This window comes from Volvox carteri (assembly GCF_000143455.1).
Source record: "Volvox carteri f. nagariensis unplaced genomic scaffold VOLCAscaffold_60, whole genome shotgun sequence".
Lineage (NCBI taxonomy): Eukaryota > Viridiplantae > Chlorophyta > Chlorophyceae > Chlamydomonadales > Volvocaceae > Volvox > Volvox carteri.
This window is the reverse complement of record NW_003307603.1, coordinates 328,194-352,970: the sequence shown is the minus strand read 5'-3', so window position 1 is coordinate 352,970 and position 24,777 is coordinate 328,194. Positions and strand designations below refer to the sequence as shown.

At 56.7% G+C, this 24,777-nt stretch overlaps 5 protein-coding genes across 5 annotated transcripts; 2 read left to right on the top strand and 3 right to left on the bottom strand.

Annotated features, from left to right (window-relative positions):
* Nucleotides 1-370: 370 nt before the first annotated feature.
* Nucleotides 371-1,596, bottom strand: VOLCADRAFT_97368 (uncharacterized protein; the record flags this gene model as incomplete). The annotated part of the gene is made up of 2 exons (XM_002956317.1): nt 371-872; nt 1,196-1,596. 2 exons carry the CDS (start codon nt 1,594-1,596, stop codon nt 371-373), a joined length of 903 nt encoding a protein of 300 aa, XP_002956363.1.
* Nucleotides 1,597-3,553: 1,957 nt separating this feature from the next.
* On the bottom strand, nt 3,554-4,125 carry VOLCADRAFT_97367 (uncharacterized protein; the record flags this gene model as incomplete). Its single annotated transcript, XM_002956316.1, has 2 exons — nt 3,554-3,941; nt 4,079-4,125. The coding sequence occupies 2 exons, from the start codon at nt 4,123-4,125 to the stop codon at nt 3,554-3,556; spliced, it is 435 nt and encodes a 144-aa protein (XP_002956362.1).
* A 623-nt stretch (nt 4,126-4,748) lies between these two features.
* VOLCADRAFT_97366 (uncharacterized protein) lies at nt 4,749-8,020 on the top strand (the record flags this gene model as incomplete). The annotated part of the gene is made up of 6 exons (XM_002956376.1): nt 4,749-4,757; nt 5,078-5,266; nt 6,417-6,422; nt 6,754-6,786; nt 7,465-7,507; nt 7,929-8,020. The coding sequence occupies 6 exons, from the start codon at nt 4,749-4,751 to the stop codon at nt 8,018-8,020; spliced, it is 372 nt and encodes a 123-aa protein (XP_002956422.1).
* A 1,401-nt stretch (nt 8,021-9,421) lies between these two features.
* VOLCADRAFT_119374 (uncharacterized protein) lies at nt 9,422-12,888 on the bottom strand (the record flags this gene model as incomplete). The annotated part of the gene is made up of 7 exons (XM_002956315.1): nt 9,422-10,249; nt 10,652-10,869; nt 11,131-11,261; nt 11,617-11,795; nt 12,000-12,064; nt 12,421-12,577; nt 12,736-12,888. Coding segments are annotated over 7 exons (1,731 nt in total), but the record flags the coding sequence as incomplete, so codon positions are not given.
* Nucleotides 12,889-17,570: 4,682 nt separating this feature from the next.
* On the top strand, nt 17,571-20,520 carry VOLCADRAFT_66910 (uncharacterized protein; the record flags this gene model as incomplete). The annotated part of the gene is made up of 7 exons (XM_002956375.1): nt 17,571-17,666; nt 18,367-18,477; nt 18,662-18,790; nt 19,124-19,277; nt 19,573-19,623; nt 19,832-20,030; nt 20,400-20,520. Coding segments are annotated over 7 exons (861 nt in total), but the record flags the coding sequence as incomplete, so codon positions are not given.
* Nucleotides 20,521-24,777: the final 4,257 nt, after the last annotated feature.

The window sequence follows — 24,777 nt, the reverse complement described above, 5'->3', positions numbered from 1 at the left end:
CCATCCCGCTATAATCAAACATAGCCCGTCACAAGGGTCCCGGCCATTACTGGATAACCGTTGCACTGCGCTGCCACAGCCGCACCATCAGTTCCTCCACCTCAACTCCCGCGTGGAGAAGCTGTCGCACTCCGCCGTTAGCCGCACCGACCCCAGTCGCGAGCAGGATCGATATTGCAACAGTGCCATTCCATTACATTATCGCTGTACAAACGGACGGCAAAGAGCGCGCAGCCGCTATTCCAATCAGCCGCTCTGCCAGGCTTTCAAAACATTCACGCATATCCCTAAAGCACATCCATATCAGCACCCATACACCCATACACGTCTCTCTAAGACATTATACTATACTCGGTTACAAGCCCGCCAGCTACATCCTGCGCCCTCTGCTCTTCCTGTCGGGCTCCTCGGCCTCGTTAATCGTCGTCCACTCTGCGTCAATAACAGGTCCCGACTGCTGAGTGTACGAGTTACGTCGCCCGTACGTCGCGCCCCTGCGGCGGCGGGTGCTAGTACCCCCAAATAGGTCCGCAAAAGGGTTGGCGGCACGCCGCGCCGCCTCCTCCTCCGCTTCCCGCTGCTGCTGCAGGCGCTGCGCCTGCTGCTCCCTTGCATAGTTTAGCAGCAGGACAGCGACTGGGACGCACAGCCACCAGAGCAGCAGCAGCACATTCAGCACAGCCCAGAACAGGGGGGTGCTGAGCAGCAAGCAGAGAGCGACGAAGACGGTTGTCTTGCCGTACCACGTGGAGGAAAACTCGTCCAGCTGTCTCTGCCACGTGGGCCATGACCGTGCAATGTAGTCGCTAGCGGCACGGATCCGCCGCCGTACGCCGTACGTTTGGTCTATGTCACGTGCCATCTCCTCCGCCCTGCATGGTGTTTGAAACCAGGGAGACAGCGATGGCATGATGACATTGTGAAGTGGCTGTGGGATGTGCGGCATGCGCGGATTGCGCGCCGCTTTCAAGACCGAGGTTCCGGCGCAAGCTGAAAGCCAGGTGCCGGAGGGGATCGAAAATACAACGGCGTACTTGCACCAAAGGAAAGTGCTGCCGGTTTGATGATGAAACCAAGTCTTGCTCTCGAAGGCACGACAAGCTACGCGGCCGCACCCTAGCTCACCCACATACAGCCCGCCAAAAAGAAAAATCGCATATGATTCGTGATTTCATAAAGGGGTGTAAAATCGCACCTGCGGACAGCTCGAGCGCTCTTTGAGGTCAGCTCATACTCAGAGTCCAGTTCCACAAAGACCCGCCGAGCTTTCTCCTTCGCTTTATCCGTGGCTTCCCGAGCAGATTCGCTAGCTTTATTAAAGGCTTCATTTGCTCGTTGCTCCAAGCGCTGCTCCTTTGCAAAAGCGTCCCATCTCCCCTTGGCCTTCTTGAAAGCACGAGAAGCAGCTTCTTTTGCGTCGCGTGCAAAGGACTCCGTTGATCCAGATGATCCAGAAGATGCACATACAATAACGTCATGCGCGCGGCCGATTCGCCGGTGTCGAAGAGCAGGCCGGATAATGCAACTGGCTTGTGAGGCATATGCTGCGCCGCTGCAGCTTGCTCCAAGCTGCTGACGCGATGCCGCGAGTGACATCACAAGAGAAATTACTTCACAGACGAAGTTTACAAACTCTAGACAATCCCGAAGGTAGATGAAGGTACTTAACGCAATGATCAATTAAGTTAAATAAAACTAGCGCAAGGTGAAGAAAGTTGCGGTGATAGTAACATCCACGTAAGCAGCGTATGTAGGAACACCATTCCATCACACAGATAGTTTCTTTCGTACCGCGTCGTATGGTACTTCATCCTTCGCACAAAATACACAAAATACGCCACCCACTGGCCGCACCAAGGTCGGAAGGTAGGCTTCAAAGCTGAGACGCTGCGAAGCATATGATTGGGCTGGATCGGCTGTCGATGTGAGCACGTTGGCGCACCAGCTGTCAGAGGTGGTGTACCTGCCTCCCTGACCGCACAAGCCTTCAGCTCCAGCTTGACGCTGCGACCGTTAGTCCGCCCAAGTTGCTTAACTCCATTCCTTTTTAAGAACCTCAGCGCGGAGAGGAGTTAGCCGTGGCAACGTTGGTGACGATCAGGGTTGGACAGGACCTTCCTGAAATGGTCGGGTTGCCGGTTTTCCCCTTCCCATGCCTGTCGGGCCCACCCGATAGCGTTTTTGCATATCTTTCAATTTCTGTCGGGTGCCCCGATAGCCCATCCCAAAACCTGTCGGGTGACGCAAGAACGAAATTTCGCTGTGTGCCGCTTGAAATTACATTTATTCGTATTTTATATGCGCAGTTTCCAGTTCTCAGTTTGCAGTTCACAGTTCTGATATGCACGAACACACACACACACACACACACACACACACACACACAGCAACACATGCACGCCTGCACGTCTGCCTGTGAGCATCACAACCCGAGCTCTTCAAGGAGACCCTTAGACACCGTAGGACTGGAGAGGAGCATCTCCTCATCCTCCTCTTCGTCCCCCTCATAAAGAAGAAGAGGCAACGAAGTGAACGAATACATTACATATTTCCATCCAGTTATATTTGTATGAATGCCATTATGTATCACTGTAGCTGTCCGTCGCCGAAGGGCCCACCGACGACCCACGGCACCCGATCGGGCGATCCTAGCACCCCTAACCCTGTCGGGTCCCCCGACGGGAGCCCTCCGGGCCCCGTCGGGGGCTCCCGATGGCCATTTGGCATTTTCCCCCTTTTTCGTCGGGTCCGCCCGAAAGCATTTTTCAAAGCCTGTCAGGATTTTCAGCACAAGTGCCATTCCTGTCGGGACCCGATCGGACTGTCGCACCCTGGTGACGATAGTTGCTGGCGCACCGGCGACGCACGACACACGCAGCAGCTCGTCTAGCATTAATTTCACGACACCCCTTCATCGGTAGTCACTGCGGACAACCAGCGTTAACAACACGCACTTGTGGTCCTCCTCCCATGGCGCTGTAAGGGCCCCCACCACTTCGTCGCCGTTATCCGTTATTGCGCAAGCGACAAGTCCCCGAAGCTCCAGACTCCCATCCGCTGCGTACTCCTGTAGCTCCGCTATTTTGGCGAGAAACCTTGCGGGAAAAGCATTTTTAGGATCGTGCTTGGCGACTTTATGCAGTCTCAGTGATGCAGGAATATTCTCTCGCTTCAACAGACGCACTGCAACCGACATACGAGTGTAACAACACACATGCACACACACATACGTACACCTACAGTGAGCAGGTTTGTTTGTATCACGTCTTTTTGCAGAAAAGAACCGATCGGCAGATGACAGATCCCATGATACCAGGATACTACAGTTTGCCTATCTTTTCCTGCAGGTCATTTGGATAAAATCAGAGCAACAAGCCCATTATTCAACATTCCATGTCTGTTTATTGGAGTACTGCTGCAAACATGTTTTCTTGGGCAGGGCTGCCCCACCAACTACCACTACAAGATAAGGCACACAGACACATGGAAGCACAACAGTGCCTTGCCTATTGGAGTAATCACTGGAAGGTGGCTTTCATACACCACATCACCATTACTTGCCTTGCTGCTGCTGCTGCTGCAACTGCCTTTTGAGGGCCTCAATCTCCCGCTCCATCTGCACAATTTCCTCCTTCTCCCGCTCCATTTTCTCCATCGCCCGCTCCATTTCCTCCTTCTCCCGTTCCATTTTCTCCTTGTCCCGCTCCATTTCCTCCTTCACCCGCTCCATTTCCTCCTTCTCCCGTTCCATTTCCTCCTTCTCCCGCTCCATTTCCTCCTTCTCCCACTCCATTTCCTTCTTCTCCCACTCCATTTCCTCCTTCTCTCGCTCCATTTCCTCCTTCTCTCGCTCCATTTTCTCCTTCTCCCGCTCCATTTCCCTATTCTCCCACCTCAGGTCCTTATTATCCCACTCCAGGTCCTCCTGGAGTGGGATTTTCCTGTTTACCGGAATACAATGAGGAGGTCTGAGGGGTCATGTCTGCACCTGATCTTTTGTGTCTGAGTGTACTAGCTGAGGATTTGTGTCCAGTGAAGTTAGTACGGCCTGGCCGAGTTCTTTTTGGATAAGGCCCACAGTGTTGTGCGGGAGGCGTTCCCAGGAGCGTTGTGTTCGGGGTCCATTGTAGTAATCGTGTTCACTCTATCGCTCGGTCACTCTGCCGTACCAGCTTTTTGCACTTTGGGCTGTGCAAGGTCAATCGTGGATAAATCCTTTATGTCCGATTTTAACTGTGTACCCCTGTGGGCAAGCTCCAGACATGCGGCTACCAGTTCCAGGCATGTGGTTACCAGTTCCGCCTCTTCGATTGGGTGTGCTTCTACTGTCACTTCCTGGAAACATCCTTTATAGCTTCTTCAGGATTGGTGCCTGAGGTAAGGCCACTTTGGAGGGCGGTTCTCTTGCAGATAGGGGCCTTGGCTGCGTAATGTGAGTGGGTGGATGTTGAGTGTTCAGGATGTCCTCCTAGGGGCTTTAGGAGGCACAAATCATGAGGGCAGGAGCTGCAATTCATGAACATGTCCTGACACCAGGCAAAGGGTAATCAGGGAGATGCCAAGGGAGTTGTTCCCTTCCCACATTCCTTCCCAACTCAAGCAAACGTCCTCAGGCACCCCCAGGTGTATCGCATAAGATTATTTTGACTTTGTCCATCCTATCCAAGACTGAGGCTTTTAATTTTACTCAGCTGATCTATTTATCACCCTCCCGAGCATCCACCATCAAGCAAGGGAAATGCTGTATTATGCGTGGCGTGCGTTGTGTTCAATCCAGGGTTCGATCTGAGATTTTCCTTCCTCCTAGACAGTCAATGTACCACCAGACTAAGAGTACTCAAGGAGATGCCAAGGAGCCAATCCAGTCCATTTGTATGTCTAACGGACTTGGCACTAAATTGGTTGCGTCGATCAAGTAAATGTTTTGAGGTGATTGTTTATTAGCATTGCTAGTCCATGAGTTGTACATTCCTGCATGCTGAAATATACTTCTAGCATCTTGAAACACCTTATCGGCAGCCTGCTACTACACTTTCACATGTAGATAATGCTGTCCAAACATCCCTTGGTCCTGCAGATTTTCGCCCACCTCCACAACGTGCTATACCCTGGTGAAGACATCACCCAGGTTGCTGATCGGGCAAAGCTGGGCGGCGAGACACTTAAAACTCTGGCAGACAAGTGGGAGAAACCTGTTCTCACGGACCTGGCTACACTTCAGAAGGTGAAGGACCTGGAGTGTGAGGTGAAGGACCTGGAGCAAGAGGTGAAGCGGGAGGAGGAGTAACTGGAGCGGGAGAAGGAGGAACTGGAGCAGGAGAGGGAGGAAATGGAGCAGGAGAGGGAGGAAATGGAGCGGGAGGAGGAAATGGAGCGGGTGAAGGAGGAAATGGAGCGGGAGAAGGAGGAAATGGAGTGGGAGAAGGAGGAAATAGAGCGGGAGAAGGAGGAGCTTCCTAGAGCAGGCGGCAGTGCTGGTGGCGGCTGCAGGGGTATGCGGTGTGCTGAAGTTGCCGCCGCCGGCCCCCGACTGACCCTGGGTTGGGTCACTAGGAAGTAAGCTCGTCACTGCCACGTGGCTCAAGTACGACATCAATACCCCGGCCACACGTAACGTGGCGGTTTGGCAGTTTCATACAGCCCCAGCGCACTGCCAGCACCTCTGAAAGTACCCATCACTGCATCCTCACGTGGGGAAAATAGGAGATGCACTTTGATGCCCTGCTGCGGAGCGGTGTCACGGAGCAGTATGACCCAGGCTGTGTGGGTCCGGCCGAGTGCAGGCTGTGCATATCGATTGGCTGGCTTGAGCTGTCCGCCATCCTCCGCACCCTCGAGTTTTGGGCGCCGTGACTGGCAGGCCGCCGCGTCCTCAACTGCTGTGGCAATACCCAGCTGGTGGCTGTGTTAAGACCAGCAAAGCGCCGGACCCCTCGTGGGTCCTATCACTGCTGTTACCATCCACTGGTATATGAGTGTCGGCCATTTCCAACAGGCTGCTATCAACCACGGGTCAAGGACGGCCGGCAGGTCAGCCGTCACCTGGTGGAGCCATTCACCATCAGTTCGAAGCACGGGCCGAACACATGGCCAGCCAGAGCGTGTTCGTGATTCAAGCAGTTTGTGCGTGGTGGAGGTCAGGGGGTCGGGCGGGGTGTACCAGGTGTTCAGTGTGTTATTCAAGGGCAGTCGCATTGCCTCTGGCAGTGGGGCCCTGAGGCGGACCCCGCGACCTATAATTTGCTAGTGCTGCGCTTGAACTAACCAGTGGCACACACCTTACCAGGGGCCGGCAAGGACAAGCAGGGTGTTTGCATCGGTGCACACTACAGCCCCTTGTGAACCTCCGTCCTCCTTTTGGCTCCCATAAGCCTGCTTCCCTGCCCACGGGGCTACCACCCTGCCTGCCACTCCAGCACCGGGTGCGCTGGCCCCCTACACACCTCTCTTCTTTCCCGTTCCCCTCTTCCCCCCTGTGTGGGTCCCCGCCTGCACCCGGTCGGGGGTTGCCACCCTCCGTCCGCCCAGATGGTGTGGACACCCAGGCCTGGCATCTCCCTCGTGTAACTGCCCACCTGGCCTCGGCTCATTTTTACACCTTTTACTCGCAGGTCCCTAATCACCAGACCCTAGTTGGGGCGCCTCTCTCCTGCTCTCCACCGACTCTATAACCGCCCCTCTCTGCTTCCGTGGCTCATACCACCTCGCCTCTACCCTCTGTGAGTCGAGTCACCGTTCTGGGCCTGCCTGCAGCAGGCTCCTGGCCTCTCAATAGATGCATGTCTGGTAGGTTTAACTAGTACCGGTCCTCCCCTCCTGTTCTTACCATCTGCAGATCTCCCGCAACTTCGTAACCAGTGACAAGACGCATAGGCCAATTGAAAGGATTGACTGATAAGGTCGCCTAAGCTTGCTGGCACATTGCCCATCAACATGAGGAGGAAACGATCTTCTCTTTGCCAAAAAGCTGAGGTTGGGTGCCGAACCTGCCGGTACGTCACCCCGCCCATCACACTTCACAACCTGGTCCAGAAAGCATCAGTAGCCGTATGCCGGGAGTGCCAATCGATGGCAGCATACTGAGCATACCGGATTTTTCGGTTATACCCGTTATATTCTTACATTTCCTTCCATTACATAGATATACATACACGTACAAGAGACATGCACAGAGACGGGGCCCCAGCACAACAGCAGCCATCTGCATGATTTGACTGGTGCTGGCAGCTCGGCAGGAGCGCGCGGGGCTCGTTCCTAAGTGAGAACACATACACACCCACGCATACGTGCCCTCCCGCATGGCGGCCTCCACCATCTCAAGTGAAATGGCAATCGCGTCAATGCCTTCAGTCGCTCCAATCATATGCCACCATCATATCTTTCCACTCCACCTACCCAGGGCGCTGCCAGCATAGACATAAAATGCCAACAGACCTTGCATGTACCGCACTGCCCACTTTACAGTCACAACGCAAGCCAACACAATCCAGGAAGAGTGGAATGGGCGGTCAGTCGGGAGAGACAATAAGCGGAGGGACGTGGTGGTCCATGACTGGCCATGCATGAATGCGCATGTGCAGAAACGCCGCGTCCTGTCAAGGGGATAACGTTAGCACACAACCACAATCAACAGCAGCAGGAGCAGTAGCTTGCACAGCCATCTCATTTGCCGAGCTAGCGCCGTCCCAAAGGTGTGGTCAGGTCAGGTCAGACCTCCATTTCTCACCATTGTCCGTTTCTTACAGCAGAGGTGGACTCCTCCGCAGGGACCGAACACTCCGCTGGGAAACAGCAATCCCATTAACAAGCTGTCCAGCCAGCTGAGGCCGGGTGGTGGCCTCTCAACACGGGAAGACCACATCGCTAACTCTAACCCTCTCATTCACACTCTTACACTCACACACACACACACGCACGCACACGTGCAGCGCACCCCTTCCAGCACCGCACGGCATGTAAATGCGGTATGGAGACCACTGAAGGGACCTGCCGCGGGACAGGAACCACCGTGACGGCATGAAGTCCTCTCCCAACCCAGGCTCTATCTTACCTCGTGGCCTACAGCGGCCCTCACTCTGTACACCGGAGCCTCCCCAACGAACAAGACATGTCCAAAACCGTTCCCAACGATCAGCTTCGACACGAACACCTCACATCCAGCTATCAACATCAGGTACCCGACCTACTCTCAAAACCCTCCAAACTGACAAAAAAATCAACTAAACCAACGAAGATTGCACAACCTGAAGCTCCGTACATCGCAAAAAAGCCATGCACATTACCCTCTCTAAGTGTAACAAGGTTCAGAGACCGAGCCCAGGCCAAACAGCTTATCTGTGAGCAAACGACGAAGTAAGAAAATAGTAGAGTTTTACACCATAAGACCGTAATTCACAGCTGTGTTTATGACTGTCGTTGAAGTCTGCCATGTAGCATTGAAGCACCCAAGGAGTGCGGCCTAACCCTAGCCCATATGGGCATGCATGTATGTAGCATGCATGCTACAACTGACCTGTCGTACCTACGTAGCTAATCAAGTCTGTGAGCACCGAGGCGGGTTCACCCCCGGCCGGGTTACAGCTTGGTCCCTGCTTCCCAAGGAGGATCGCCCCGGGCAGCGCCTGTACAAGAAAACCCAGCAGATGACCATCATCGCCACTACGGCGCCATCCCCACTACACGCAGTTCGAGTGGAATGTTTGCTCTGCCTCCATATCAGGAGCACTGCGCAGAGAAAGAAACCCTTAGATAGATAGACAGCTCTTTGGGGCCGTCAAAGTAATAAACGAAAGGTAGCACGGCAGCATCATATGCATATGCACACCCATTGCCGGGTGGCTCATCAGTTCCATGAAACCGCATACTTTTAACACATACATACATACATACATACATACACAACAGACAAACTCACTCAAACTACCAACTGCATAACATTTCACGCCGAGGGAAACAACACTGACGGGAATGGACCTTAGCTTCAGTGGCGCCCCGCACCGTCTCCTGTCCCCGCGCATCACGCGCCGGTTGGCCAGTTGGCTTGAATAATAAACAACGACAACACCAACACCGCGAACTCTTAACTGGGCCCCGAGGCCGCCTCCCTGCTCACTGAGACTCTGTTTGTCCAGCAAATAAGCTTTTTTAACATAACTGTCTAACATACATCCCGAAAAGGACGTCACTGCCTTTCCAATCATGCAATCCAATAAGCAGCACGGTGCCAGACATGTCACCCTCCCGGGCACCAGCTGGCAGCTGCACCGCCGCCTGGAAGCTGCATCCCGGAGGACTCTATGGAGGCCGCTGATGACCACACCGACCGACCCACTACCGCCACATACATACATACATACATACATACATACATACATGGGGTCATGGCCGTGTTTCCATACACCACTCAAGGTCCGCAGCCCGCCTACCGCAGACCCACTGCACCCTTCATGGCGGCCAGCATGGCTACAGCCAGCGCCCCAAACTCCCTAAGCTGGCCTTGAAGGGAGGATGCCAGGTGTTGTAGGGGCCCTGCCTTCGGAGCAGCCGACGTCACCGCCGCTGGGGGTGGTAGCGCCGCTGCTCTGGCTGTGAGAGTTTCGCGTTCTGCGTCCTGCAGTACGAGGGCCTCTGACAGCACGACACCCATGGCGCTGGCACCACCTTCGACAACGCCCACTCCGTCTGTCACTGTCACCGTCACCATCGCTGCCAACGGCGTTGCTGACGACAAGCTCCGATCCTCCTCCGCCCCGGTGCCTCTGCCGCCTGTCCGCACCTCCACGGCAGCAGCAGCGCGCTCCATCTCCCCCTCCCCCTCCCCCGCTAGCCCAGTCCCAATCCCAGCCCCTCCCGCCGCCGCTCTCTCCCGCAAATCCCACGACGGGGAGCTCCCCACCTGCCCATCCAACTGCATGGCCACATCCCCACAACTGCATGGGCACCCTACCAGCCGACCGGCAGCGACTGGAACCCCTGTCTCTGCACCTCCTACGAATACCGCCAGGGCACTACCGCTACCGCTACCACTGCAGGTGCCAGTGTCGTCCCCCCCGACGGCACTGCTGACCGGCACAACCTCTTGCATCTGCAGCTGCGTGGAAAGGGCTGAGGTCGCGGCATCGCCACGGACCACAAACTCGCCGTCAGCTTTGTCGTCACCGCCGGCCAGTGCCTGCAGCGCCGCTGCGACCTGTCCTGCCTCCTGCGCCAAGCTCGCCCACTCCATCACCGCCGCATCCTGGGGAAGCGCCTGCAAGGAATGTGCCCAAGCCGAGCGCCCAAGCCGAGGACAGGGACGACCCGAAGCAAGCAAGCAACGCCAACGTCACCAACGCGCGCGGGAAGGGGGATATACTGGGCAGCATGATGGCCGCGCCAACACCACACACGCCGAAGAAGCAAGAGCGAACGCGCTGTAACGGCTCCCTGCACCCCTACCTTGCCTGTTTGGCAAGGTAGGGGTGTTTACCCATACAACTCGACAGCGCGCTGCCTCCTGTCCCATGTCGCGCCACTGCTGGCCCCTCCCCAGATCCCTCCCTACACCGCCCTAAGGCCCTCACGGTCACAACGAACACTGGTCGATAGTTATTTAGTTAGTTACTTAGTTAGGCCCAAGTTCAGGCCTTCAGCTCTAAAGATGTGTGTGTACCTTGAGCTCCTGCAGGAGGGCCTCTGCGGCGCTCGTGAGATTTTCCATCTGGCTGTCCAACTCGCCGCGCAAGAAGGGATTGTAAACCGGAACCGGCGGGGTCGGCACCGCAGCTGCCTGCTGCTCATGTTGTTGTTGGTGTTGTTGATGGTCGTGGTGAGGCGCCCCAGGGCCGTTGGTCGCGGCACCGTCAGCCGGCGGTAACAATGCCGCGCGTCCTAGAGGGTGGGCAGCGCAAGACAACGGATTGGAAGCGAGGGAGACCAGACCGGGTCGGGCGGGTCGGCGGGAAAACTGCAAGCAATCCAGGCGTCTAGCTCAAGGCCAAGGCATATAGGATATAAGTGGAACTTTCTGGAGGCTGGAGGCTGGTGAACTGCCACTCGCACCATACCCGCACTCGCACTAGCAACGCAAAACAGAACCGAAACACAGCTGTGCCGCAGGGGCCCATGCAACCGCCAACCCGGAGCACCAACCCGGGGTCCAGGACTGCACGAAGGCGATCCGGCGCAGCGGTTTGGGCACTCGGACCGAGTCAATGGCCAGGAGCAGCAGCCTGTCCTCGTCGTCCTCGTCTGCATACAGCGAGGTGCTCGGAGCGCCGCCACTGCGAAAGCAGCAGGAGGGGGAGAGCCACGGATTTAGCACCGCGCGACTTTGAACCTCTGAAAACCGCAAAATAATCACCCCATTCCTGATTCTCAATCTTCTAATTGCCGGCCCCCCATCCAGCACACTAAACCTGGCAACCCGCCGCCATGCCAACTCCCAGGCCGACCAAGACCTTACGTTGTAGCTGGTACTTCGTATGGCACTGCAAATACGCGCTAAGGCGCTCTACCAGCATCTCGAGAAGCCTTTTCAGCGCCCAGCTACTACACACTAACTGCACATATAGACAGATATATAGACACGCATGCAGGCAAATGGACGATAGTCCCCTCTTCCTGCGAGAGCTTCACCTGCTGGCGGGCCCACCGCGTCCGGTGCCCCAGGCTTCCGGTACACGGCTGGTCCCGCTCTCCTGATTCAGCAGGTCAGACAGTTGGTGCACCAAGGTGCGCTGCTCCGCAACCGCCCCAGACAGCCGGGCCAGCTCGGCGCTGTGCTGGCGGCGGCGCTGCTGCTCAGAACTAGCGACCTGAGGGACGAAGGGCGAAGGACGACGGAGGAATTATGCGATGCAAGAAACATTGGGTTATAGCTGCCAACGCGCCGGAGGGAGGAGGGGGGAGGGGTAAGGACGCCTTGGCCCAGGTCGTGCACGCCCGCCACCTATAGCCCCTGGACTACAGGGGTCCCCGGGCCACACGGGAATAAGACCTTAATACTCCCCCTGCCGTACCTGCCCAAGCTTGAACTGCCGGAGCTTGAGGAACTCCAGGGTGGCCATCCCGGTCTCGTAGGCGTCTGCGGGCCATGTGCAGGCGCCGAGGAGGACGGGAGGACGGTACAGGACAGCGTAGGGATTGAAGCTTAGAGGGGCTAGCCCGTCGTTTTATTACGTGGAAAAAAGACCGCAGTCAGCAGCCAAACGCAAGCCAGCCAGCCCTGACACAGCCCAAAGTCCTGCAACAGAGACGGCCGCTCCGTGTTCCAGCGGTCGCACCCAGACAGCACACAGGGTCAAACTAGCTCTCCAAGCCAGGGCCCCACGGGGCACACGCATCAAGGGCTGCACTGCCAGCTGCAGCCGCCGGCCTTCCCCAACCGTTGCCCCTCAGGCGGCCCGCTGCGTCCTTTACGACCGTCCCCGTCCACGTCACCTTGGATGCTGGCGCGTGGCACCGCGAGCTGGAGCTGCGTGCTGGAGGTTGCATTAAAGTGGCATGTGAGCCATACGACAATCTCCACCGGGATGCCGCCCTCCCCCTCGTCCTCGGCATGAACCACACGGTTGCTGCCACCCTCCCACCGGACGTCCTGCCCGTCGAACACCGTGATCTGCGTGAAGCGGAGGGAAGGCTCCTTCGCCGCTGATTTGCAATAATGCATGTAGTCAGCTGTGTGCAGTTTGCGCGCAAAAGCATCGCATCACGCACACGCACACGCATATGTCCCGCTGTGCGAGCGCGGCGCACCTTGAATTCAAATGATTGCTGGGGGAGGACGCATTCCAGGACCCACTGGTGACCTTCGCACCAGTTCATCATGGGCGCTTGACGTGGGTTCCAACAGCCAAGCTCGCGCAGCGATCCTACCACACGCAGCGTTTGACCGAAGGCAGTGACATACTGAGGCACCACGAACCGGTAGCGAACTACACGGGAAACGTGAGCTAGCGAGTCGGTTGTTGCAGCGGGTTCCCGCTTTACGAGTTGTGATTCCGTCTTGAAAGCGAGGACCTGTCACGGATACCAACCGATGCAAGAAAGCATGTTGATAGTTCGGATGGTTGCCGAGACTGGAGCAGCACAAAAAGCTTCCTCCTGATGGGAGGGAATTACTGTCCAGGTTTGGGGAGCGCATGAATCGCCAATTGTTAGGGTCAACCCTTCCGTGTCAGGGATCGTCCCTGGAAGCTGTGGTACTCCCAGGCCGTCCTTGGTGCGAACTACGCGTCGACTGGTATAACCATAGAAACGTTCAGGCGAAGCTGAGCCCGCATTTACACCCGCAAGACAGCTGGATAAAGGCTACCTCGGAACCAACCGCCGAATTCACCTGGCATGGAGCGTAACGCCTGTATGGAACCGGAACTTTGCCATTCACGCCGTGGAGTAAGCGTGAAATGTGCACTACGCCAGTTGAGAAGAACCTAGAGTGGCAGAGTCCGGGCCTAGGCAACAACCCGACCCCATTCTTTCTTAAAAGCGGTTGATGCCCAAGGCTGAGTACCATTTTAAGGAACTGTGTTTAGAATTGTCACGGAATTATGACACGATTTAGAGCAATTGAAGTCGTTACGGCAAAGAGAAACAAGTGTCGAGTTCAAACACCGTATTCAGGAACATTGCAGACTCGACATCAACGGGGATTTGTCGCCTTCCTTCCAGAAATATAATGCGACGTACGATGCAAGCCGAGTGTCGGAGGCACATTCTACCGCGGTAGCATACGGCCGTATGCTGGATACGGCAATAGTGCATGGCCCTACGGCGCATGTGACGTAAACACGCCATAGGCCCAGCAGGGGTGCACGCTTAAATTTCCTTTGGGCATCTTCCATCCGTACATGCGTAGCAGTCCCGTCTCCGAGGACTGTAAGCTGACCTGGAAAGACACGGCTTCCGTCCACCTTTTGTAACTCATTAATCAATTATGCTGCGCAAAATTGTCCATGCAAACTTATATTACGTTAATATGTTCGGGTGTGTACTGCATTTGTTTGCAAATAGTAAGCAAGGAAATCGTTTTTTACGCGGAACAACTACGATGGACACGAAGGGACCCCAAGGCACCTGGCGAGAAGACTGACCATTTTGCTGTGGTACCGACCGCTGCTAGTCCGACATTTTTGTGCAGGGTGAAAAGAAAAAGATGTGCAAGAGGCGGTTCGAACCACACAAGCAATACGGTTAACGGTATGGCACCACATCGCTTGCTGTCTCCAAAACGAAACAATTAGGAAAACTTCATGGCAAAACCAAATGATGTGGCCACAAAGCAAGGGCTGCAAAACCGGGGTATGAGAGGCTTGGCTGCGACACTTGATTTGCTATGTTAAGCATGACGCAGAAGCACTTAAACACCTTGAGCTTCTGGCGATATCTTGGGGGAGAGGTATTGGCATGTGTTGGAAAGCGTTATAAGAGACGCTCAGGCTTGACACTTTGGTAGTTTTGTTTAGTTATTTGGATCCCAGTACGACACCAGATCAGGATCGGGTGCGTATTCTTTCTCTCTTTGTGTAACGATATGAGCGAGTGATGTGTTCGCTGAAGGACTCTTATGTCCAACAGCATGGCTAGACGAAACCGCATCTCCAGCCTTTTTCATAGCAGTTTGTACTGCCCTCTTGGCTTTGGAGCAACTCAAGCGATGGGGTGTCAGGGCCACGATCATGACCCTATTCATTGGCCCCATGTCCGCACAGCCCCCTGCTCCGCACTGATGCCGCAAAGTGGTGCCGGATAGGAGAGCGTGCAGGCAGTGTCGTAGCGCACATGTCGTGAATGCCGTACGTAACTGATCATATCGAACATAACGGACACTTAGCTTGCGATGATTTTCAGCTGAACTTGCCGCAGTTCTTGATGGTGAGGCACATTTATTGCTTCCATTATTGCGACGTTTGCATGAGGCATCCTGTCCACGGCTTTAAGGCTCCTGGAGCGGATGGCTGGGCTGGATCGGCGGTGGTGGTTGACGGTTAGTACGGTTGCCTTGTGGCGACGAGACCCCCAAGCGATCTCTCCTTGAGCACCAGGCCCTCCTGGTGCAAGAGTATCTTAGGTTTATTCCACAATGGCGTGTCTCTCACTCGGTAACTAGTTTCGCGCTCGCGAGCCTATACAGTGTGGGGTGTGGATGGCAATCCTGGCTGTTGAAACCATTGAAACCGATTTTCATCCATCCCATCATAACCCCGGACGTAACGGCATTGACCACTGTCCTCCACTGCTGCTACTGTCCATGTTTGTTGGATTCTGGCCCATGTAGGCCTTGTAGGCGCCCACCGTATGTTAACTACAGACACGTCCGCGCTACCTGCTCAGTCCTGCCGTGTTGCATTTCAGTAGCTAAGCCGCCAACCGCAAGCACAACTCAATAGCAAAACACACAAACCGCCTGTGAAACCCCCTCCCAACACCAACCCATTGTGAAAGTTGCATTAGTGGCCCATAGTAATGACAGTTGCCTGTGTTGCACCGTTAACGAATTCTAGGACCTCAAGCGCCCCGACAAGGGCTGATGAGCCACACGGGCGACCCGCCGAGGGCCAGCAGTGACAAAACCAGGGACCGCTGCATTGTGGCAACCCCCGGGATTGCCCTGGGTGGGTGGGGGTACGACGAGGCACAGACGATTGACGAGAAAACGAACATAGACGGGTACTCCAAGATTAGACCAACAATATAGGACAGTTAATAAGATACTGACCCGTGGGTGGGTCAGGGGAAACTAGAGGACACTGTCCCAGCAGCGGGACACACCTCTTGGTAATAGTCAAAACAAGGGCAGTTAAAGAACTAATGCGACTGTGGGACCCAGGTAGGAGCTCGGCGTCCCCTGCGGTACTGTGGTCCGGCACATGCATGCATGCACCCTGCTTCCACGCACCACGGCAGTTCCTTCGCAATAACTTGCCTATCTCTACACTCATACTTCGCTTCAAGAAGTCGAAGCATCTTGGGCCCGCATTAGCGCAGGGAAAGCTTCTGTGATCGCAATGGGATGGAAAGCTAGAGGCCTTGCGGTGGGTTGTGGGAGTTCTCGTTTGGGAGCTGTTTAGCTACCGTGCGGATTCGGTGCACATCACTGGTCACTGAAAGCTTTCCGCGGAGGGTTGCCCTCCGCGGACTGCATGTTTCGCTGTTAGATATGATCTATTGTCTGCATTGGTTATAATGATTACATCCTGCCAATGAACCGTGTACCAAGCTTCCGGTACTCGACGCCTGGTAGGCGGTGGACGAAGTCCACCAAAGCAGGATGTCACTTACGAAGCAAGGCACTTACGCTCAACTGTGTAATGTAACGAGATAGGTAACATGGCGCTGAATGCTCAGACGAAACGCTACATCCCACCTGCTGTAAACAACCCGGGCAGTGCACGTGCAACCTGCATGCCAGCAAGGCTGCCATTGTCTCCAGGTTCAATTTTAATTCACAATCACACGTGTACTGCGTCTTACTACAGCAGGATACTGCGCTTTTCCTAAAGAAGCCTGGGACAAGGTTACCTAGCCCTCGTAGCCCTCGTTCGTCGTAATCAACCCCAGCCGATTATGATAAGGAACCCCAGTCATATGAGACCGTATGACTTCAGGAATTCAAGATGTGCCCAACAAGTCTCAACGCGCAGGCGCACAGCAATTCCGCCTAGGCAACAGCATAGACAAGGAAACATCGGGATGTTTATGGCAGCCTGGCCCAGCACACATGATTTGGTGTTGAGGAGAACACGCGGTAAGCTCGACGACAGATGCTAGAAGTAGCATTTCGCACAAGGACCGTACAGACGTTACAGAACAAGTCGGAACCCAGGCGCGATAAAGGACAACAGTTCAATATGCTATCTTTATGTTTCTTGCTTGATCCTGCACTACCCGGTGGATTATCCCTGTGGAGAGCTCCTGTCAAAACTTTTCCGTACTTGGTGCAACCCCTCGCTGCATGGCAGGGTCAATAACTCACTGTGTGTAGCACTAGTCGTGTATTTATTTCGGTGACAAACCTCGAAGCATCGGTTGCGCGGAAACAGTACAGTTTCTTGAGCCTTGATTAATCCATATTGTTTCATCCTTCTCCCGGCGTTGTTTAACGCTTTTCTGAAGGTTTAAGAACGTCCTGTTCCCGCTCGCCGGCATCTGTGACGGGCGGACGGCGTGACACCGCGGCTCAATATGGAGGTATCCACTTTGCCTTTGTGGGGCGGAGGGTTTAGTCTTATCCCTAACCCAGTTTCTGAATAACTCAAGGGGGTTCTGTGAAATCAGGTTGGTCCGCGGCAGCGCTAACTATTCCGAGGACGCTTTGGCCCGCGAGACGGCCATCAAGGGGCTAAAGCTTGTAAGGGATGGATGCTGCTAAGGTAGGATTGGCTGTGGGTGCTATGGTCTGTCTTGGCTGGCAACTCAGGGCAGCATTGCGCGCCGGTCACGGTAACTGACGGTGCGGCGGCGCTGCATTTTGTAGAAATACGAGTACATCAAGACACTTGGTGAAGGAAGGTGCGCTGGGCTTGAAGGTTGACGCTTTGCGAAATTACGAAATGTAAGGCACCTTACGAGTTGCGACTTGGACGTTTACCGAACACAGTTACGGACATGTCTGGTTGTGTCGCGACCGAGAGCGGGAGTGCCTGGTGGCGATCAAGAAGTTCAAGGATGCGAACAAGGACTCGCAGGTGCGATGAAGCGACCTCTCTTGCCGATAACGTGGCTTGCCTTGTCACTCGGCACAGACACACATCATCCATGCGTATCATGGGTATATTGGGTAGAAAGGCAGCCCATCCTGGTTACGGCCGCTCACCGACTATTGCGTACCCGTAACCCAACCCCGCACGACGGGCGATGGGGCTTCATTGGAGTGGGGTACAAACGATTAGATAGGCTGTTATGTATGACCCACCCACAGTGGGTGCTGCAGCCGCTCCTACCTTGCAGCGAACCCAATGAACCACCACCGTGTTGTGCTATGTCTTGCGAGCAGCCTGGCAGCTGTGGTATACACATGGGGTCCCCCATCCTCCATAAATAAACCTTGCAGCTTCGCCTCGCACTGCGATGCGCCCGGGCCCAGTCCTCCGTGCTTCCGGGGTTTGATGTCATTGCGGCTTCGTTCAACCTGGGTTGTCCCTCCTCATTGAGATTGGCCAACGGCATCCATTTTTCATGCTTCGGCATTTACTGCCGCGTGAAGCACTTGCACGGCTTTGGAAAGTCGTGCATATGTGAAAGCTTATTACCAATAGTAAACTCCCTGGCGCAAGGAGGGCACCAGATCCCTTCTGCGTCCTGTGATGTTAGGCCCCGTGCGGTAGTGTCCCAACGTGCGTCATAATCGCAACGAAGCCCAAGTTTTGTTTCCATTTTGCGCATCAGGCCTATCATTTGGCGATGCGGGAAATTAAACTGTTGCGGGCCACATCTCACGAGCACGTGGTCTCCGTCATTGAAGCCTTCCGGAGCCAATCCAGTGGGAATGTGTACTTGGTAAGGCCTGTGCCACGTCCCCTTGTGTTTGCATGTCGCATCAGGGCAGCTCCCATGGGGCTTTCGGGGTATACCGCGTTCTGGTTGCTTTCACCTGTATGATAGTCGGAGGCACGGCCGTTTTGTTCGAGCTCGCGCCGTAGCTTTGTACTTCCGCTCAGCAGATCGCGGGGTCTGCTTGCAGGTCATGGAATATGCGGAGAGCTGCTTAAACCTGGAGCTGAAGAAGCATCGCACTGGTCTGCCGACTGCGGATGTGATGCGCATCACCTGGCAGCTGGCGTCGGCCCTGCAGTACCTACATAGCAGGAAGGTGCGTAAGGCTGGAATGGGCCGTCTTGGGGGGGAACATTTGGTCTACACGACGAATTTGGTAGCTAAGCGAAGTGTAGGAGAACACCTTCGGGTCATGCACTGATGAGGGGCCCGACGGTCTGTGTGGGTCGGTCCTCGGCGCGGCCAGCTGCTATGGTCCGGATTACGCAGGTTCAGTTATCTAGGTGGTTATGTCTTTGCTCATATGTATTTGGTAAATGCGTGGCTACCTATGGCTTTGGGGTTTGTGGGGAATTCTGTGTTAATGTTTTGACAGCGGTGTCAGGCTTCTCAGACCAAGCTCCCGACCAAACGTCCTACGTCCTTGCAGATTGTGCATCGTGATCTCAAGCCGGCCAACATCCTGTTAACAGCCGCTGGCGATCTGAAGCTGTGTGATTTCGGATTCGCGCGCGACTTGCCCCCTGCTGGGCAGCAGGCGGACATGAGCAGCTACGTCACTACTCGTTGGTATCGTGCTCCCGGTGAGCGCCGCAGTGTGACCGTGCTGGGACTTTCTCTTGCAGCTTGATTTGGGCTCCCACCCTGCTAGGATGGTGACAGGGTAGCCCCTTCCAGGCACTGACTTCCCTAGCGATCCTTTTCCAATGAAGTTATGAGGCATCTTGCATGGGCGCCTTGGCTCCGGATATCAGGATGCCTGCCTGACGCAAACAATGCACAGGCCTAAAATGCTCTCTTAATTGAAACAGTCCAGATCCCCTAATTTGAGATTCCTCACCGGCCTTCTGCCTGCCCTGCGGTGGTGTGGCGTCGCAGAGGTGGTCGTCGGCGCCGAGTATGGAGCGGCGGTAGACATCTGGGCATTAGGTACGAGCTTGACGAGCCTGGTCTAGAGTCCTGGCTAGACCCTGCTTGCTGCCTGTCTGTTGCTTTTTGGTTTAGGCCTGACACTCCAAGCCCGCAGGGCATGGCGAAGCTTTCGGGGCGTGCAGGCCACGAACTGTTCGCACGTAGGGATCCTCAGCTCGTTCCCCGCTTCACGTCTCCTCCTGCGGGCACCGGCCGCTGTCCACAGGTTGTCTGTTTGCCGAGCTGCTTAATGGCCAGCCGCTCTTCCCGGGTTCCTCTAACATGGACCAGCTGGCACTCATTGTGAACTGCTTCGGCCATCTGCCAAACCGCCTGTTGGCAAAGGCCCTGACCAACCCACAGCTAGTCGGCGTGCAGCTACGTACAAGCAATCCACGCAACTGGGCGGTGGCGCTACAGCAGCGGTGAGCGTCGCTGTCGACCCGGGCGCGGGAGGACTGTTGCAGTGCTGGTGGCAGCGTTAAGGGGGAAAAGGTTGGGACGCGGCCTTAGCCTGGTGTTGCTGACGCGCTAGGACCTCAGTGCCTGTGGAAGGGAAGGGCGTAAGACCTGTTTACCGGTAGCCATTCGTTGCTGAGGCCTGGTTGACAGTTTTGTTGTTTCCCGTTGACACATTTTATGACCAGCTTTGTCCAGCCTTGCATAATCCATCTAGTACTTGGCTTTGTGTATGGGCCGTATAGCAAGAGGGCGCGACATATACCATTCGTAGCAGTCATCAGCTGCTTACGCAAAATCTTACATCTGACTCTGGCTGGGCCTGGGCGTTGCAGGTTTGCGCCATATGGCGAGAACGCCGTCACGTTGTTGCTATCCTGCCTCAACCCGGACCCTCTGAAACGTGCCGCTGCGGAGGAGGTGCTCCGGGCTCCTTACTTTGAGCCAATCCGGCAGAAGAAGGTACCGTCGCTGAATGGACCGCCGACGATCGCTATTACTGTTACTACGGCATTGCCGCCGACGGCTGCGTCGGCGGTAGCAGCACAGCCGGTGGCGGCAGCACCACTGGGACCTGTGCATCCAGCCGCGATCATCCAGCCGGTAGCTGCAGCGGCTGCAGCTACAGCAGCGGCTGCGGACGGCAGTACTGCCGCTGCGCCGGCAGTCGCTGGTAGTACAGGCTCCAAACTCGTCCGGGATGCTCCTCACCTGCTGCCACAGCAGCAACAGCAGCAGGCTATCGCGCAGCCGCAGCAGCAGCCTCCTGGCGTGGTTACACCATGTTCGGACAGCAATCGGCGCACGACAAAGGAGGCTGAGCCGCAGCCTGAGCGCCCGGCACCGGCTGTGACGGTGCATGCTGCGACTGCAATGCCCTTACCTGCCAACGGCTTGGCGGAAGATTCCGGTGCCGCAGCAGCAGCTGCGCATGCGCCGGCCGCAACGCCTGCAGTGGCCCCGGGGGTTCAGACGTCCAGGCAGGGGCCAGTGCACCCGGCATTGGTGGTGCCGTCTCGGCACACGCCAGCGGCGGAGTCCGTTGCAAAGGACGGGGAGCAAGATATGGAAGTAGGATCCGGTTCGGGCTCTGGGAACATGGAACTGGACACGCCGCCGGTTGCGCCGGCGCAACCCAATGCGGCGTTGCCGCAGCGGCCGGCTACCCAAGTACGCTTCCTACCACAGACACTGCCGTCCTTTAGCCAGAGCCAGGCTCCTAGCCAAGGCCTGGGTGGCGAGCAGGTGGGCCACGCGGCTCTGGGGAGGCCTGTAGCTGCAGCTGCTGGGATCGCATATGAGGCGAGCAGCGCTGAGGCGTTGAAGCAGCAGCAACAACAACAACAACAACAACAGCAGCAGCAGCAGCAACAACAGCAACAACAACAGCAACGGGATTCTCGGTTGCCGGGCAGCTTCGCCCACATGCGCGCGTCCATGGCTGCCATTCCTATGTCTTCGGTGTCCATGGGCGCGCGACCAATGACCGACACAGGCATGAGCGCGGAGGGAGCGACGCAGGTGGGAATATGGGGAGCCGGCGCAACGCGACAGGGGTCATGTTTTGTGCGTCCCGCGGGATCTGCTCTGTGTGTATTAGCGGGAGGCATGGCGTTTGTCAGGAGGAGGCCATTTATCAGATGTGATGCCAAAGTTTTTACACGTCGACGCAATCCCAACTGCTGGGAGTCTTCCCGGTTACCTCCTTGCAATAAGTTTTGCGGTTGCTGTTTGCGCAGGTACCCGCGCAGGCGGCCCAGGGCAAGGCCGGTTCCACCCTTGCCCAGCACAACAAGAGGGCTTCGGAACACAGCATCAACGTGTATGGCAACCATCGAGGCCCTGGAGCGGCAGGGAGCGGCCAGTCGGACATGCATATGCGCCTGGCACGTGTTAGCCTCGTGAACCCCAATATTGACGTTACGCAGTTGGCCATGGAGAATGCCTCGGCGGCGTTATCGCCGTCAGCGACGCCCATCGGCGCGGCAGCGGCTGCTATGGCTGGAACGGCCGCTGGGAACGCCGCCACGGCTACCACAGCGGGCAGCAACCACTCGCTCATCTCCCCTTCCGGTAGCCTTTCAACCGGCGCGGCTGCAAGCATTGCAAATGGCCTCAGCGGTGCCACGCCGTACAATGCGACAGCGGGACGCCGCCGCTCTACAGCGACGGGTTCTCGCCTCACGCGTGTATCCCACACGTGCGAGGGACAGGAACAGCAGCAACGTGACGAGGATAGCGAGGAGGATCGCAGCAGCGAGCGACTGTCGCTCAACGGCAGTCAGGGAGCCTCTGCCCTTGGTGGCAACAACCCGGCGGGATCTACGCCGGCTGTGGGTATGATCGTCGGCAGCGGATTGCACCCCAGCCCGCGTCTGCGGCATTCGCGCCTCGCAAGTGTCACCGAGCCTGGCGGGCAGCAACCCTCCGGCGCTATAGCGGGTTCTTCTGGCTCTATAGCCGGGGGCACCGCCGCTGCTCCCGCGGCCGCTGCAGAAAGCGGCGGCCATGACCACCCACGGGGCCCCTCGGCGCCCCAAATGCTTAGTCCGCTGGGCCGCAGCACCCACCAGCTCAGTTACCATCACGGCGCAAGCGCCATTAGCGCCGGCTTGAGCTCTGGGCCTGCTGCCAATACTGTCATGCTACTATCGGATTCAGGGCACCACCCATCGCATGGTCCGTTGCACGGCACAGTTTCGGCTTTGTCCTTGAACGTATTTGGGGTGGGTGCTGCCGGTCGAGAGCGCGAGCGGGAGCGAGAGCGCGATGCCCTGACGGAGGCTGGTGGCACGCTACGCCTAAATGCCGTAGTGGGCATTGCCACACCTGCCGCGCCTACCGCCAGCCAGCGCTCCTTCACCACGCAATCCATCTCTACATCGGCAGCTGCAGCGGGTCTCATGTCACGCCCTGTGTCCAATTTGTATATTAATGTCGAACCGCATGGGGTCGGCAGCAACAGTAGCAGCAGGGTGGGACCACACGAGGCCGCGGAGAGCAACAGCGCAGACAGCAGTGCAGCAGTCTCGCCTAGCACGCCGACTGCCGGTGCCGGCGGAGCTTCGGCTTCGGTGGCCTCGGCTGCACCGGCCAGCCGCCGCACTACCTTCACAGACGGCCCCAGCAGCATGTTCAAGTCTGTGCTGCGGACGTTGAGCACTCGCCGCTCTAACAATTCACAATCCGGCACGCTCGTCGAGCATCAATCGACCGGCGCTACAGCAGCGGCTACGGCAACAGCTGGCGCCGCATCAGTGGCTCCGGCTGCGTCTGGGTTACAGCTGGCCAACTCTGTTGTTGGCGCGCCATCCGCGGCCAGTCACGGCTCTCTGGGCGTCGCCTGCAGTGCAGCGCACTCGCAGTCGTCTGCGAGCTCCGGAGGCGTGTCCCCGTTCATCCCCTCCCGCGCCTCCTCACACAACTTCATTGCCGGCGCTCCCGTGGAGAGGATGCCGGCGGAGGTGACCAGCAGTTTGTCTGTGCCAGGAATCTCAGGAGATGACCACAGCACCGCAGCCGCTGCCGCGCTGCGCCGTTCCGTAACCGTCACACACGGCGTTGGCAACGGCGTGGGGCTGGCTGGCAACCCCCGCATCGGCCTGCCGCACCTGAATGTTCGGATTCCGGAGGCGGCTGGCGGAAGCGGAGGCGGCCTGGGGCCAAATGGCTACGGCTCCGTGGTCGTGTCGCCTGCGAGCCGGCGCCGCTCGCAGCTGGCGGCCCAGCCCGCCCGCACATCGGATGCCGGCTCGGTGATGTCCTCGGCGGCGGGGCTACGGCAGACGTCCAGCAGCAGCGTGAACATGGGCACCGGGCACCAGGGCTGCAAGCCCACGAGCTCGCTGCATGGGGAGATGATGGCAGTGCCGGGGCTGGTGGGAGGCGGAGCCGCGGCCCTGCCGGTGGTGCGGAACCCAACAACTCCTGCCGACGCTCCATCCACGCGTCTGGTTCCAGGCAAGAGTGGCAGGGATGTTTCATAGGGCACGCCTGGGAAATTGCAATGTATGGCAGCGCGGGCTTCGGGGTGACTTTGCCCTAATCGGAGGACGTTTTGCGGATAGTACTGCGTGACGATGACGGAGTGAGGTAACGAAATGTTTTTTTCCTTAAGGCAGCATCCTGCCGTCGTTTAAATTTGTGATATGCCGTAAGTTCCCGTAAGAAGATGCCGGTGATGGCGGTGACGGATTCAATATTGCACTTGTAACAAGCCGCTTTGTACAGCTGCCCGCCCGCCTGCGCCCTCGTGCCGCTGCGTTTATGGAGGATACTGCGGGTTAAGCTTGGGAAGCTGTAGGGAGATCGTATGGAGGGGAGGCCGATGTGTGAGCCATGCGGCACGCTTAAGAGGGGGGGGTTCAATAATCGCTGTTACTGGGTTTCTCGTGGGTTCCTGCGGGACGACGACGACAAAGTGCGCACTAGTGCCGGATGGCCGGCAGTCTACTTTATCCGCTGTGTGGTGCCCCCACTGCGCCACATGGGCTATTTCTTGATTGTTCCTGGACGGAAAGTTGACCATGTTCGAAAGGGCGGCCGTGGGCTGTCCAATCCTAGGGCCATGGCGGCCGCTATGTTGTTGCCGTCGCGTGTGTGTGTACATGCGTTCACGTGTGTATGTGTATGTGTGTGTGGATATAGTGCGCGCTTGGTCCGGGCAGGGCTGTATTGTTGTTAGGCCGCCATCTATGCTTTGTCGACGTGATG